General features: G+C 46.0%; 1 protein-coding gene across 2 annotated transcripts in view; it reads left to right on the top strand.

Moving 5' to 3' along the window:
* Positions 1-16,313, top strand: part of LOC135513176 (low-density lipoprotein receptor-related protein 8-like) — a 350,237-nt gene that overhangs the window by 185,645 nt on the left and 148,279 nt on the right. For both annotated transcript variants that reach the window (XM_064935966.1, XM_064935965.1), the window contains exon 4: positions 13,335-13,463. In XM_064935966.1, the coding sequence (XP_064792038.1) occupies positions 13,335-13,463 (129 nt within the window). The remainder of the gene's footprint in view (positions 1-13,334; positions 13,464-16,313) is intronic.

Genomic DNA, 16,313 nt, shown 5'->3' with positions numbered 1-16,313 from the left:
TGACTAGCGCTGTGAAGGAGGTTAATGAGGATCTCCCATAGAAATATGACCTACTCTACAACCGCGTCCGAAATGGCACCCTATTCCCTTTTTAGTGCACTACTTTCGGCCTGGGGTTCTGGTCAAAAGTAGTGCACTATATAGGAAGTATGGTGCCATTTAGGACGCACACTACTACAGCCATTAGACCGTTTAAAACATTGCATGGTCGTATAATTGGTGATTCATATAGTATGCTCTTGCGTGAATCATGAATGTATATACTGTATGTATATTCCCTACCTCTTACTGTTTCTATCTTGTTTCATGTCCTTTGTGTTGGTCTCTGTCCATGTCCGTTAAAGGTTATTCCAGCACAGGACAGCATTTCAATCACACTGTGTGTGGTGCAGTGTCTTAGGATGTCTCGAAGAAATATGCTAATCATTTAACTGCTGCAAGCATTCCACTTGTCAAATTAAACCACAAACTCACAAATCAGAGTAATATATTCATAGTATCCTTAAAATGTAAACATCAGAGTAATATATTCATAGTGTCCTTAAAGTGTAAACATCAGAGTAATATATTCATAGTATCCTTAAAGTGTTAAAATTAGAGTAATATATTCATAGTATCCTTAAAGTGTTAAAATTAGAGTAATATATTCATAGTGTCCTTAAAATGTAAACATCAGAGTAATATATTCATAGTATCCTTAAAGTGTTAAAATTAGAGTAATATATTCATAGTATCCTTAAAGTGTTAAAATTAGAGTAATATATTCATAGTGTCCTTAAAGTGTAAACATCAGAGTAATATATTCATAGTGTCCTTAAAGCGTAAACATCAGAGTAATATATTCATAGTATCCTTAAAGTGTTACAATTAGAGTAATATATTCATAGTATCCTTAAAGTGTTAAAATTAGAGTAATATATTCATAGTATCCTTAAAGTGTAAACATCAGTGTAACGGCGTTCTTCGTTTGTCGCAAGAAAGTCGGACCGAAATGCAGCGTGTTGGTTACTCATGTTTTTTAATGAAGAAAAACGGAACGATACATGAAATAACTAATAAATACAAAAAAACAACAAACGGAACGTGAAACCTAAGTACAGCCTATCTGGTGAAACTACACAGAGACAGGAACAATCACCCACGAAATACACAGTGAAACCCAGGCTACCTAAATACGGTTCCCCATCAGAGACAACAAGAATCACCTGACTCTGATTGAGAACCGCCTCAGGCAGCCAAACCTAAACTAAACACACCCCTAATCAACCACAATCCAAATGCCTACAAAAAAAACAATACGACAACACAATAACATAAACCCATGTCACACTCTGGCCTGACCAACTAATTAACTAAAAACACAAAATACTAAGACCAAGGCGTGACAGAACCCCCCCTAAGGTGCGGACTCCCAGACGCACCTCAAAACCATAGGGAGGGTCCGGGTGGGCGTCTGTCCATGGTGGCGGTTCCGGCTCGGGACGTGGACCCCACTCCATTAATGTCATAGTTCCTTCCAAACGCGTCCTGGGATAATCCACCCTCGCCGCCGACCATGGCCTAGTAGTCCTCACCCAGAACCCCACTGGACTGAGGGGTAGCTCGGGACAGAAGGGCAGCTCGAGACAGAGGGGTAGCTCGGGACAGAGGGGCAGCTCGGGACAGAGGGGCAGCTTGGAACAGAGGAAGCCCAGCACTGAGAGGAAGCCCAGCACTGAAAGGCCCAGCCAGGCAGTTGAATCCGGCAGATCCTGGCTGGCTTGCAGTTCTGGTAGATCCTGGCTGACTGGCGGATCTGGAAGAGTCTGGTCGACTCGCGGATCTGGAAGAGTCTGGTCGACTCGCGGATCTGGAAGAGTCTGGTCGACTGGCGGATCTGGAAGAGTCTGGTCGACTGGCAGATCTGGAAGAGTCTGGCCGACTGGCGGATCTGGAAGAGTCTGGACGACTGGCAGATCTGGAAGAGTCTGGCCAACTGGCAGATCTGGAAGAGTCTGGCCGACTGGCAGATCTGGAAGAGTCTGGCCGACTGGCAGATCTGGAAGAGTCTGGCCGACTGGCAGATCTGGAAGAGTCTGGCCGACTGGCAGATCTGGAAGAGTCTGGCCGACTGACAGATCTGGAAGAGTCTGGCCGACTGGCAGATCTGGAAGAGTCTGGTTGACTGGCAGATCTGGAAGAGTCTGGCTGACTGGCGGATCCTGGCAGACTGACGGCTCTGGCTGCTTCATGCTGACTACGGCTCTGGCTGCTCCATGCTGACTGGCGGCTCTGGCTGCTCCATGCAGATTGGCAGCTCTGGCGGCTTCTTGCAGACTGACAGCTCTGACTGTTCCATGCAGACTAACAACTTTGGCAGCTCCTTGCCGACTGGCAACTCGATGCAGACTGGCAACTCCATGCAGACTGGCAGCTCCTTGCAGACTGGCAGCTCCATGCAGACTGGCAGCTCTGGCTGCTCCATGCAGACTGGCAGCTCTGGCTGCTCCATGCAGACTGGCATCTCTAGCTGCTCCATGCAGACTGGCAGCTCTGGCTGCTCCATGCAGACTGGCAGCTCAGGCTGCTCTGAACAGGCAGGAGGCTCCGGCAGCGCTGTAGAGGAGGAAGGCTCTGATAGCACTGAACAGGCGGGAGACTCCGACAGCGCTGGAGAGGAGAAAGGCTCTGATAGCGCTGAACAGACAGGAGACTCCAGCAGCGCTGTAGAGGAGGAAGGCTCTAGAAGCACTGAACAGGCGGGAGACTCGGACAGCGCAGGAGAGAAGAAAGGCTCCGACAGCGCAGGAGAGGCGAGGCGCACTGTAGGCCTGATGCGTGGTGCTGGCACTGGTGGTATTGGGCCGAAGACACGCACAGGAAGCCTGGTGCGAGGAGCTGCTACCGGAGGGCTGGGGTGTGGAGGTGGTACTGGATAGACCGGACCGTGCAGGCACACTGGAGCTCTTGAGCACCGAGCCTGCCCAACCTTACCCGGTTGAATACTCTCGGTTGCCCTGCCAGTGCGGCGAGGTGGAATAGCCCGCACTGGGCTATGTAGGCGAACCGGAGACACCGAGCGCAAGGCTGGTGCCATGTAAGCCGGCCCAAGGAGACGCACTGGGGACCAGATGCGTAGAGCCGGCTTCATGGCATTTGGCTCGACGCTCAATCTAGCCCGGCCGATACGCGGAGCTGAAATATACCGCACCGGGCTATGCACCCGCACTGGGGACACCGTGCACACCACTGCATAACACGGTGCCTGCCCGGTCTCTCTAGCCCCCGGTAAGCACAGGGAGTTTGCGCAGGTCTCCTACCTGGCGTAGCCATACTCACTGAAAGCCCCCCCCCAATAAATTTTTGGGACTGATTCCCGGGCTTCCATCCACGTCGCCGTGCTGCCTCCTCATACCAGCGCCTCTCCGCTTTAGCCGCATCTAGTTCCTCCTTGGGGCGGCGATATTCACCAGGCTGAGCCCAGGGTCCTTTTCCGTCCAGTTCTTCCTCCCATGTCCAATTCTCCAAGTGGTGTAGCCTCTCCCACTGAAGCTGCTTCTGTTGCCTCTCCTGTGGCTCCTGCCTGTTAACACGCTGCTCAGTCCGTGTGTGGTGGGTGATTCTGTAACAGCGTTCTTCGTTTGTCGCAAGAAAGTCGGACCGAAATGCAGCGTGTTGGTTACTCATGTTTTTTAATGAAGAAAAACGGAACGATACATGAAATAACTAATAAATACAAAAAACAACAAACGGAACGTGAAACCTAAGTACAGCCTATCTGGTGAAACTACACAGAGACAGGAACAATCACCCACGAAATACACAGGGAAACCCAGGCTACCTAAATATGGTTCCCCATCAGAGACAACAAGAATCACCTGACTCTGATTGAGAACTGCCTCAGGCAGCCAAACCTAAACTAAACACACCCCTAATCAACGACAATCCAAATGCCTACAAAAAAAACCAATACGACAACACAATAACATAAACCCATGTCACACCCTGGCCTGACCAACTAATTAACTAAAAACACAAAATACTAAGACCAAGGCGTGACAATCAGAGTAATATATTCATAGTGTCCTTAAAGTGTAAATATCAGAGTAATATATTCATAGTGTCCTTAAAGTGTAAACATCAGAGTAATATATTCATAGTATCCTTAAAGTGTAAACATCAGAGTAATATATTCATAGTATCCTTAAAGTGTAAACATCAGAGTAATATATTCATAGTATCCATAAAGTGTAAACATCAGAGTAATATATTCATAGTATCCTTAAAGTGTAAACATCAGAGTAATATATTTATAGTATCCTTAAAGTGTAAACATCAGAGTAATATATTCATAGTGTCCTTAAAGTGTAAACATCAGAGTAATATATTCATATTATCCTTAAAGTGTTACAATTAGAGTAATATATTCATAGTATCCTTAAAGTGTAAACATCAGAGTAATCTTTTCTATCACTGGGGGATTAGGACAAACCTTTGGAGGTTTGCAGTACACCATTGTGCAGTGTGTGTGCGTGTGCATGTGTGTGTGTGTGTATGAGGTTAGCAGTAAATCTGGGGGAATGTTTAATTAAATCATGTTTGAGCCTATTGATCCGTAAATTATAGGATTCCTGTCGTGTGTGTGTGTGTGTGCCCTATATTTCAATGTGTGTCAAGGGGGGAGTAGGTCAAAGAGGCCACAGGGGAATGCTTGTCTGGCGGTTTGTGTGCTTGTATGTAGGAAGCAGGCATCTGTGTTGGTGTGTGTATTGTTCATTCGTCAGCCCTCAGGTGACTAGCAGCCCAGTTTCCTCTGAGTCAAACCTCTGCTAGTCTCATTGATATTCCTCAGTCTGTGACCCCGCAGGGTCTGACCCCATACAACCAACCTCCATCCCCTCCTTCTTTTTCTTTCCCTCTTTTCCCTTTCTCTCTCTTCTTCTCTCCCTCCAGCTTCTCTCTCTTCCTGTCTCTTCCTCTCTCTCGCTCTCTCTCTTCTTCTCTCCCTCCAGCTTCTCTCTCTTCCTGTCTCTTCCTCTCTCTCGCTCTCTCTCTTCTCTCCCTCCAGCTTCTCTCTCTTCCTGTCTCTTCCTCTCTCTCTCTCTTCTTCTCTCCCTCCAGCTTCTCTCTCTTCCTGTCTCTTCCTCTCTCTCTCTCTCTCTCTTCTTCTCTCCCTCCAGCTTCTCTCTCTTCCTGTCTCTTCCTCTCTCTCTCTCTCTCTCTCTCTCTCTTCTTCTCTCCCTCCAGCTTCTCTCTCTTCCTGTCTCTTCCTCTCTCTCGCTCTCTCTCTTCTTCTCTCACTCCAGCTTCTCTCTCTTCCTGTCATTATTAACCTATCTCCTCTCTCTCGCTCTCTCTCTCTTCTTCTCTCCCTCCAGCTTCTCTCTCTTCCTGTCTCTATCTCTCTCTCGCTCTCTGTCCCCTTCTCTCCCTCCAGCCTCTCTCTCTCTTTCTCTCTCTCTCGCTCTCTCTCTCTCTCTCTCTCTCTCTCTCTCTCTCACCTTCATTATGTACCTATCTCTCCTCTCTCTTTGTCGCTCTCTCTCTTCTTCTCTCCCTCCAGCTTCTCTCTCTTCCTGTCTCTTCCTCTCTCTCTCTCTTCTTCTCTCCCTCCAGCTTCTCTCTCTTCCTGTCTCTTCCTCTCTCTCTCTCTCTCTCTCTTCTTCTCTCCCTCCAGCTTCTCTCTCTTCCTGTCTCTTCCTCTCTCTCTCTCTCTTCTTCTCTCCCTCCAGCTTCTCTCTCTTCCTGTCTCTTCCTCTCTCTCTCTCTCTCTTCTTCTCTCCCTCCAGCTTCTCTCTCTTCCTGTCTCTTCCTCTCTCTCGCTCTCTCTCTTCTTCTCTCACTCCAGCTTCTCTCTCTTCCTGTCATTATTAACCTATCTCCTCTCTCTCGCTCTCTCTCTCTTCTTCTCTCCCTCCAGCTTCTCTCTCTTCCTGTCTCTTCCTCTCTCTCGCTCTCTCTCTTCTTCTCTCCCTCCAGCTTCTCTCTCTTCCTGTCTCTTCCTCTCTCTCGCTCTCTCTCTTCTTCTCTCCCTCCAGCTTCTCTCTCTTCCTGTCTCTTCCTCTCTCTCTCTTCTCTCCCTCCAGCTTCTCTCTCTTCCTGTCTCTTCCTCTCTCTCTCTCTTTCTCTTCTTCTCTCCCTCCAGCTTCTCTCTCTTCCTGTCTCTTCCCCTCTCTCTCTTTCTCTCTCTCTCTTCTTCTCTCCCTCCAGCTTCTCTCTCTTCCTGTCTCTTCCTCTCTCTCGCTCTCTGTCTCCTTCTCTCCCTCCAGCCTCTCTCTCTTTCTCTCTCTCTCTCTCTCTCTCTCTCTCTCTCTCTCTCACCTTCATTATGTACCTATCTCTCCTCTCTCTTTGTCGCTCTCTCTTTGTCGCTCTCTCTCTCTCTCTCTCTCTCTCTCTCTTTCTCTCTCTCTCTCTCAATTCAATTCAATTCGAGGGGCTTTATTGGCATGGGGAAATGTGTTAACATTGCCAAAGCAAGTGCGGTAGATAATATACAAAAGTGAAATAAACAATAAAAATGAACAGTAAACATGACACATTCAGAAGTTTCAAAACAATAAAGACATTACAAATGTCATATTATATATATACAGTGTTGTAACAATGTACAAATAGTTAAAGTACACAAGGGAAATAAATAAGCATAAATAAGTGTTGTATTTACAATGGTGTGTGTTCTTCACTGGTTGCCCTTTTCTTGTGGCAACAGGTCACAAATTTTGCTGCTGTGATGGCACACTGTGGAATTTCACCCACTAGATATGGGAGTTTATCAAAATTGGATTTGTTTTCGAATTCTTTGTGGATCTGTGTAATCTGAGGGAAATATGTATCTCTAATATGGTCATACGTTGGACAGGAGGTTAGGAAGTGCAGCTCAGTTTCCACCTCATTTTGTGGGCAGTGTGCACATAGCCTTTCTCTTGAGAGCCAGGTCTGCCTACGGCGGCCTTTCTCAATAGCAAGGCTATGCTCACTAAGTCTGTACGTAGTCAAAACTTTCCTTAAGTTTGGGTCAGTCACAGTGGTCAGGTATTCTGCCGCTGTGTACTCTCTGTTTAGGGCCAAATAGCATTCTAGTTTGCTCTGTTTTTTTGTTAATTCTTTCCAATGTGTCAAGTAATTATCTTTTTGTTTTCTCGTGATTTGGTTGGGTCTAATTGTGCTGCTGTCCTGGGGCTCTGTAGGGTGTGTTTGTGTTTGTGAACAGAGCCCCAGGACCAGCTTGCTTAGGGGACTCTTCTCCAGGTTCATCTCTCTGTAGGTGATGGCTTTGTTATGGAAGGTTTGGGAATCGCTTCCTTTTAGGTGGTTGTAGAATTTAACAGCTCTTTTCTGGATTCTGATAATTAATGGGTATCGGCCTAATTCTGCTCTGCATGCATTAGTTTGGTGTTCCACGTCAAGTATTTTTAGCCAGATCCTAATTGGTATGTTGAAATTTATGTTCCTTTTGATGGCATAGAATGCCCTTCTTGCCTTGTCTCTCAGATCGTTCACAGCTATGTGGAAGTTACCTGTGGCGCTGATGTTTAGGCCAAGGTATGTATAGTTTTTTGTGTGCTCTAGGGCAACAGTGTCTAGATGGAATTTGTATTTGTGGTCCTGGCGACTGGACTTTTTTTGGAACACCATTATTTTGGTCTTACTGAGATTTACTGTCAGGGCCCAGGTCTGACAGAATCTGTGCAGAAGATCTAGGTGCTGCTGTAGGCCCTCCTTAGTTGGTGACAGAAGCACCAGATCATCAGCAAACAGTAGACATTTGACTTCGGATTCTAGTAGTGTGAGGCCGGGTGCTGCAGACTTTTCTAGTGCCCGCGCCAATTCGTTGATATATATGTTGAAGTGGGTGGGGCTTAAGCTGCATCCCTGTCTCACCCCACGACCCCCACGCTTACATAGTGTATAAATCATCCATCCATCTGTTGTGACGGTGTATGTATAATTCATCCATCCATCCATCCATCCATCTGTTGTGACGGTGTATGTATAATTCATCCATCCATCTATCCATCTGTTGTGACGGTGTATGTATAATTCATCCATCCATCTGTTGTGACGGTGTATGTATAATTAATCCATCCATCCTTCTGTTGTGACGGTGTATGTATAATTCATCCATCCATCCATCTGTTGTGACGGTGTATGTATAATTCATCCATCCATCTGTTATGACGGTGTATGTATAATTCATCCATCCATCCTTCTGTTGTGACGGTGTATGTATAATACATCCATCCATCCATCTGTTGTGACGGTGTATGTATAATTCATCCATCCATCTATCCATCTGTTGTGACGGTGTATGTATAATTCATCCATCCATCCATCTGTTGTGACGGTGTATGTATAATTCATCCATCCATCCATCTGTTGTGACGGTGTATGTATAATTCATCCATCCATCCATCTGTTGTGACGGTGTATGTATAATTCATCCATCCATCCATCTGTTGTGACGGTGTATGTATAATTCATCCATCCATCTGTTGTGACGGTGTATGTATAATTCATCCATCCATCTGTTGTGACGGTGTATGTATAATTCATCCATCCATCTGTTGTGACGGTGTATGTATAATTCATCCATCCATCCATCCATCTGTTGTGACGGTGTATGTATAATTCATCCATCCATCCATCTGTTGTGACGGTGTATGTATAATTCATCCATCCATCCATCCATCTGTTGTGACGGTGTATGTATAATTCATTCATCCATCCATCCATCTGTTGTGACGGTGTATGTATAATTCATCCATCCATCCATCTGTTGTGACGGTGTATGTATAATTCATCCATCCATCCATCTGTTGTGACGGTGTATGTATAATTCATCCATCCATCCTTCTGTTGTGACGGTGTATGTACAATTCATCCATCCATCTGTTGTGACGGTGTATGTATAATTCATGGTGTGGGGTGTGTTTGTGTTAACGTAGGCTAATGAAGCAGTAAATCTCACTCAGCCAACCAGTCAGGGTGTGGGAGAGATGCAGGGGAGTTTAGGCCCACACAGCAGGGAGGAAGGGCAGGCAGGGGGTAGACGGTACACATATTACCCCCTCCAGACACCATCTCTTCTGGTCTTCCGACCACAGACTCCCATTATATTGTTTTCTCTCTCTCTCTGTCCCTGTGTTTTCATCTACTTCCATGTTCTCTTTCCGTCCTTTTTTCTTACATAGTGTTCCCTCGCCCTTTTTCTTCATCTATTCTTTTTTTTAAACTCTTTCTCTGTCCCTCTCTCCATGTCCTGTTTCTCTCACCTGTTTTTTCTTTCTCTCTCTCCCTCTCTTTCCTTTCCTCTCCTTTCATGTCTTCCCCAGGGCTTTTCAGACTTTAAGGTATCTCACTGGATCGTTCCGTCGATCAGTGTGTAGAGATTCCGTCGTAGCAGAGAGAGATTGCATCTCAAATCACACCCTATTCCCTATGTAGTGCACTACTTTTGACCAGAACCCTAGGCTTCATTGTTGTTATTGATTATTGATTAATGTACTACATTGTTGAGTGAGCTCGCACATAACCATTTTGATGCACCTTGTGTACCTGGTGTAAACTGTGTAAGTGATGAATCCGTTTGATTTGATTGTGCCATTTCGGACCCAGGAAGAGGCAGGGCTGCAGTGTTTGATTGATTGACGTGTACAGGTCTTAGTTTTACTGCTATCTATGTGATAAAAGTTTACAGTGCACATACTGCCACTTCAGCCACTGTGTTTATCATGCCATCACGCCTCACCCCTGAGGCTGAAACTTCTGTTTAACTATCCTAATTCACAGACTATCACCTGTTTATAACCCACACATTATCCTAGGCCTAATTGATTATCCGTCGCAGCATTAAAACATTAACAGTGTAGTAGCAACAGTATCTCTCGCTATCAAATAAACAACTTCCCATTATACTTTCCACTCTCACTGAGCCTGTTCTAGTCATGATAGTGATATTCACTGTTTTATACAGGGTGACTGGTCAGTAAACCTAATTGAATGGAGGCTATTTCTGAGGCAATTTAGAATAATGAAGATATTCTGCTTTTCAATGACTGTGAGGTAGTCTGTTGTTCCTGGTTATTGCGCCCTGTAGGAAAGAAAACAATATTGAATGGATTCTTCACTTAGCTATATTGCCTTGTTTTACAACATAAAACATACCGCTATTTGTTGTAGCCATGCCTCCTTTCCTCCTCCTGCCCTGAGGGAGTGTGTGTGTGTGTGTGTGTGTGTGTGTGTGTGTGTGTGTGTGTGTGTGTGTGTGTGTGTGTGTGTGTGTGTGTGTGTGTGTGTGTGTGTGTGTGTGTGTGTGTGTGTGTGTGTGTGTGTGTGTGTGTGGCATGATACCAGGCAGCGCTGCTCCCCATGTTAGACTCCATCATCATCCATCCCACCATAATCACAGAACCATTGAGTCCACCCTCTCCCTCTGTGATGACATCCATACAGTGTGGTGTGACAGTGACTTCATTCCTCATACCACCGTCCTCTACTCTCCTTCTCTGTCCTCATACATACACACAGACGCCAAACAGCAAATGTATGATCTTTACATTAACCCATTGGCTTATGAGCTATCTGAATCAATCACTAGGGAGGGAATTTTAGCTGCGGCCCAGAGCAACAGATGGACATAGGGTGTGTGTGTGTGTGTGTGTGTGTGTGTGTGTGTGTGTGTGTGTGTGTGTGCGTGGGCGTGGGCGTGTGTGTGTGGATGCTGGGCCATCTATGATATGCAACTCTGCTCTCCTCCCTTTCCTGTGAAAGGGAATTAGGGAGGCAGTTAATCAAAGTGCATTAGCATACAAGCGCGTACTCCGCCCTTCTACCCCACTCATAATAGATGCTTAGTCTGAGAACGTGGGTCAAATAACAAAACACCACCACACCCACCACCACCATACCCACAACCACCACACCCACAACCACCATACCCACAACCACCACACCCACAACCACCATACCCACAACCACCACACCCACAACCACCATACCCACAACCACCACACCCACAACCACCATACCCACAACCACCACACCCACAACCACCATACCCACAACCACCACACCCCCTACCACCACCACACCCACAACCACCATACCCACAACCACCATACCCACCACCAACACCACCACACCCACCACCAACACCACCACACCCACAACCACACCCACCACCAACACCAACACCACCACACCCAAAACCACCACACCCACCACCATAACCACCACCACACCCAACACCAGCACACTCACCACCACACCCACCACCAACACCACCACACCCAAAACCACCACACCCAACACCACCGCACCTACTACCACCACCACACCCAACACCACCTTTTGAAGGAATTCTAAATTCTAAAATTCTAAAAGACCCTATATATTTTATACGAATGGACAGAGCCCCGGTCTTAAAAGTCAGGTAACAGCGTTTAATTCAAGAGAGTACTGGTACATACACATTTTTCCACAGGTTATAAACTGAAAAGGACGTCAGCATTTTCTAAATGTTCTATCTCTTCATGACACTGGTAGAGAGGCCCTATAGTTCTTGAGCCTTCCCTCCTCACTTGAAGCCAAGGTCAGTCCGTGTAGATAGCATTCTAGACAGTCTGGAGATAGTCCGTCCCTGCCATCTGGAGATAGTTCATTCATTTGTACCAAGGCACTGTTCTAAACTCCTGACTATATTATATACAATTTGGAATGGGAGCAAGAGAGAAAATTCATACATGTACAGTACATAATAGCATTTGGACTAGTCAGTCCTGATTGAAATGTATACATAATTAGTCATCATTGATAAAAATTCCCTTAACACCACCACACCCACAACGACCATACCCACCACCAACACCACCACACCCACCACCAACACCACCACACCCACACCCACCACCACCACCAACACCACCACACCCACAACCACACCCACAACCACCACCACACCCAACACCAGCACACCCACCAGCACACCCACCACCAACACCACCACCAACACCACCAACACCACCACACCCACCACCAACACCACCACACCCACAACCACCATACCCACCACCACACCCACAACCACCACCACACCCAACACCAGCACACCCACCACCAACAACACCACACCCACCACCAACACCACCACAACCACCACCACACCCGCCACCACCACACCCACCACCCACAACCACCACACCCACCACCCACCACCCACAACCACCACACTCACCACACCCACCACCCACAACCACCACACCCACCACCACCAACACCACCACACCCACCACCACCACCACCAACACCACCACACCCACCACCACATACCATCATCTCCCCTACTACACTCTCTATCCTTGCCTCTCCCTGTTCACTCTTCACCCTTTCTCTAAATGTTTCTTGTTCTTTCCCCCATCTCTCCCTTCCTTACCCTCTCTGTCCATGCTGTGGATGTGACATCAGTAGACCACCAGGCCCCAACACACATTGTCAAGGTAGACAGGGTGGGTGCTAACGAAGAGGGTCTTGCAGTGTTAACCCTATAAATCCCCTTCTCATCCCCAGCCGTTCACTCATGCAATGTCACATGGTGAGAAACCCAGGACGCTACTATCTGCAAATTGCTCATGACCCCCACTCAGTGTACTATAATGCCAGGGGTGTTTGAATAAATTGTCTCACACAAGCAGAGCTGATTCTCCTGAGATCTCTGGCTCTCCTTCAGTGTTGTTTGCTGTAGGCCTAGTAGGCAGTTGCTGGTTGTTAGCTGGCCACTGTGTTTTACCTCTGTGTCTCACCGTATCAGAACAGAGCTGATTAAATATTAATATCTTACAAAGTCAGGCTGCTGTATTAATTCAGCTAAAGAGCAACGAATGCCCAGCTGAGTAGAGGACCTCTGATCAAGGTTTTTAACAGAGAGAGTGGAAATGATTGGCGTGTAGGTGGGAGGAGTGTGTGTGCGTGTGTGCGTGTGTGTGTGTGTGTGTGTGCGCGTGCTCTCGGTGTGTGTGTTTCAGTGTGTGTGTGTTTGAGTGTGTGCTCTCGGTGTGTGTGTGTGCTCTCAGTGTGTGTGTGTGCGTGCGTGGGTGGGTGTGTGTGTGTGTGTGTTTGAGTGTGTGCTCTCGGTGTGTGTGCTCACAGTCTGTGTGTGTGCGTGTGAGTGTGTGTGTGTGTTCGTGTGTTTTTGACCTGGTGTCAAACTGACTGTGTCTGTTTTTTTGTCTTACTCAGACATTTGAGGCGGGATCGATTTGAGCAACATGATAACTGAGTTATCTGACTGTTTCATTGACTGACTGTGATGTTTCCTCTCTCACGCTCTCTCTCTCGCTCCCTCCCTCCACTGATAGGTCGACAGACGTGCCCACCTGAGAAGTTTGACTGTGGGGGGTCAACCAGCAAGTGTGTCTCGTTGTCATGGAGATGTGACGGTGAAAGGGACTGTGAGAACGGAGCGGATGAGAACCAATGTTCCGCAGGTAAGACTGAAGCGGGTGGGGGGAATACAGAGAGAGAGAGAAATACAGAGAGAGAGAGAGAGAAATACAGAGAGAAAAACAGAGAGGGATAGAAATACAGAGAGAGAAATACAGAGAGAGAAAAATACAGAGAGAGGGAGAGAAATACAGAGAGAGAAAAAATACAGAGAGAGGGAGAGAAATACAGAGAGAGAGAAATACAGAGAGAGGGAGAGAACTACAGAGAGAGAGAAATACAGAGAGAGAGAGAAAAATACAGAGAGAGAGAGAAAAATACAGAGAGAGAAAAATACAGAGAGAGGGAGAGAAATACAGAGAGAGAAAAAATACAGAGAGAGGGAGAGAAATACAGAGAGAGAGAAATACAGAGAGAGGGAGAGAAATACAGAGAGAGAGAAATACAGAGAGAGAGAAAAATAGAGAGAAAAATACAGAGAGAGGGAGAGAAATACAGAGAGAGGGAGAGAAATACAGAGAGAGGGAGAGAAATACAGAGAGAGGGAGAGAAATACAGAGAGAGAGAGAGAGAAATACAGAGAGAGAAAAACAGAGAGGTATAGAAATACAGAGAGAGAGAGAAATACAGAGAGAGAAAAATACAGAGAGAGGGAGAGAAATACAGAGAGGGAGAGAAATACAGAGAAAGAGAGAAATACAGAGAGAGAGAAAAAATACAGAGAGAGGGAGAGAACTACAGAGAGAGGGAGAGAACTACAGAGAGGGATAGAAATACAGAGAGAGAGAGAAAAATACAGAGAGAGGGAGAGAAATACAGAGGGAGAAATACAGAGAGAGAGAAATACAGAGAGAGAGAAATACAGAGAGAGAAAATGCAGAGAGGGAGAGAAATACAGAGAGATAGAGAAATACAGAGAGAGAGAAATACAGAGAGAGTGTCAGGACCCGGTTTCGAACCTGGGTCTCCGGAGTGAGAAACAGTCACTTAACCAACTGAGCCACGAATAGACAGCAGAACCCAGAAGATGAGGCAGACACAGCAGTACTTAAGACGGTGTATTTAATAAAGAAAAAATCTTAAAATACAAAAAATGGCAAATCCAAAAGTTGGTAGGAAAAACACAAAAAGACCTCAAAAGAAACTCACCAAAAATAAACAAAAACAAAAAACAGAATACCACAAGAACGTCACCCGGAATCGACAAGAGCACACAGAACACTAGGGCAGGGTGCTAACATACAAACACAGAGCACAGAACTGAGGGAAACAAAGGGTTTAAATACAATCAGGGTAAACGAGACACAGGTGCAAATAATAATGGGGATCAAGGGAAAAACATAGGGACAAAAAGCACAATGGGGGCATCTACTGACCAAAACCCGGAACAACCCTGGCCAAATCCTGACAGAGAGAGAGAAATACAGAGAGAGAGAAATACAGAGAGAGAGAGAGAAATACAGAGAGAGACAGAGAGAGGGAGAGAAATACAGAGAGAGAGAAATACAGAAGAGAGAGAGAAATACAGAGAGAGAGAAATACAGAAGAGAGAGAGAAATACAGAGAGAGAGAGAAATACAGAGAGAGAGAGAGAGAAATACACAGAGAGAAATATATCACTAGCCACTTTAAACAATGCTACCTTATATAATGTTACTTACCCTACATTATTCATCTCATATGCATACGTATTTACTGTACTCTATATCATCGACTGCATCCTTATGTAATACATGTATCACTAGCCACTTTAACTATGCCACTTTGTTTACATACTCATCTCATATGTATATACTGTACTCGATACCATCTACTGTATCTTGCCTATGCTGCTCTGTACCATCACTCATTCATATATCCTTATGTACATATTCTTTATCTCCTTACACTGTGTATAAGACAGTAGTTTAGGAATTGTTAGTTAGATTACTTGTTGGTTATTACTGCATTGTCGGAACTAGAAGCACAAGCATTTTGCTACACTCGCATTAACATCTGCTAACCATGTGTATGTGACAAATAAAATTTGATTTGATTTGATTTGATTTGAGAGAAATAGAATAATGGTTAGATCCTCCTTTGAGAGATAATCAGACTGACTAAATGTAATGAAAGTGTGAGTGAAGAGATGATAGATATATGTTCCTCATGATCATTTGTTTCGGCTTGTGGAGAGAAGAAACATAGTTTAAGGAGATGAAGGTGTTGGTACAAATAGCAGACATGGTATTTTTAGCTCTGAGTCCCAGCTGCCAGTGTTGGTGTGTGTTGATGTGTAGAACCTTCAGACTTCAGAGTTGTTTCCTCCACTGACTTTCCCTTGATCAATTATCCCTGGCGCTGTGTGAGACTGTCGTTTCCTCCCTGACGCTGTGTGAGACTGTCGTTTCCTCCCTGACGCTGTGTGAGACTGTCGTTTCCTCCCTGACGCTGTGTGAGACTGTCGTTTCCTCCCTGACGCTGTGTGAGACTGTCGTTTCCTCCCTGACGCTGTGTGAGACTGTCGTTTCCTCCCTGACGCTGTGTGAGACTGTCGTTTCCTCCCTGACACTGTGTGAGACTGTCGTTTCCTCCCTGAAGCTGTGTGAGACTGTCGTTTCCTCCCTGACACTGTGTGAGACTGTCGTTTCCTCCCTGACGCTGTGTGAGACTGTCGTTTCCTCCCTGACACTGTGTGAGACTGTCGTTTCCTCCCTGACACTGTGAGACTGTCGTTTCCTCCCTGACACTGTGTGAGACTGTCGTTTCCTCCCTGACACTGTGTGAGACTGTCGTTTCCTCCCTGACACTGTGTGAGACTGTCGTTTCCTCCCTGACGCTGGGTGAGACTGTCGTTTCCTTGATCAAACCTCCCTGACGCTGTGTGAGTGGAAAAGTAGGTTTCTACAACAGCT

Source organism: Oncorhynchus masou, chromosome 24, assembly GCF_036934945.1.
Source record: "Oncorhynchus masou masou isolate Uvic2021 chromosome 24, UVic_Omas_1.1, whole genome shotgun sequence".
Lineage (NCBI taxonomy): Eukaryota > Metazoa > Chordata > Actinopteri > Salmoniformes > Salmonidae > Oncorhynchus > Oncorhynchus masou.
Note: the sequence above shows the minus strand (reverse complement) of the source record. Positions and strands in the feature narration are given on the sequence as shown.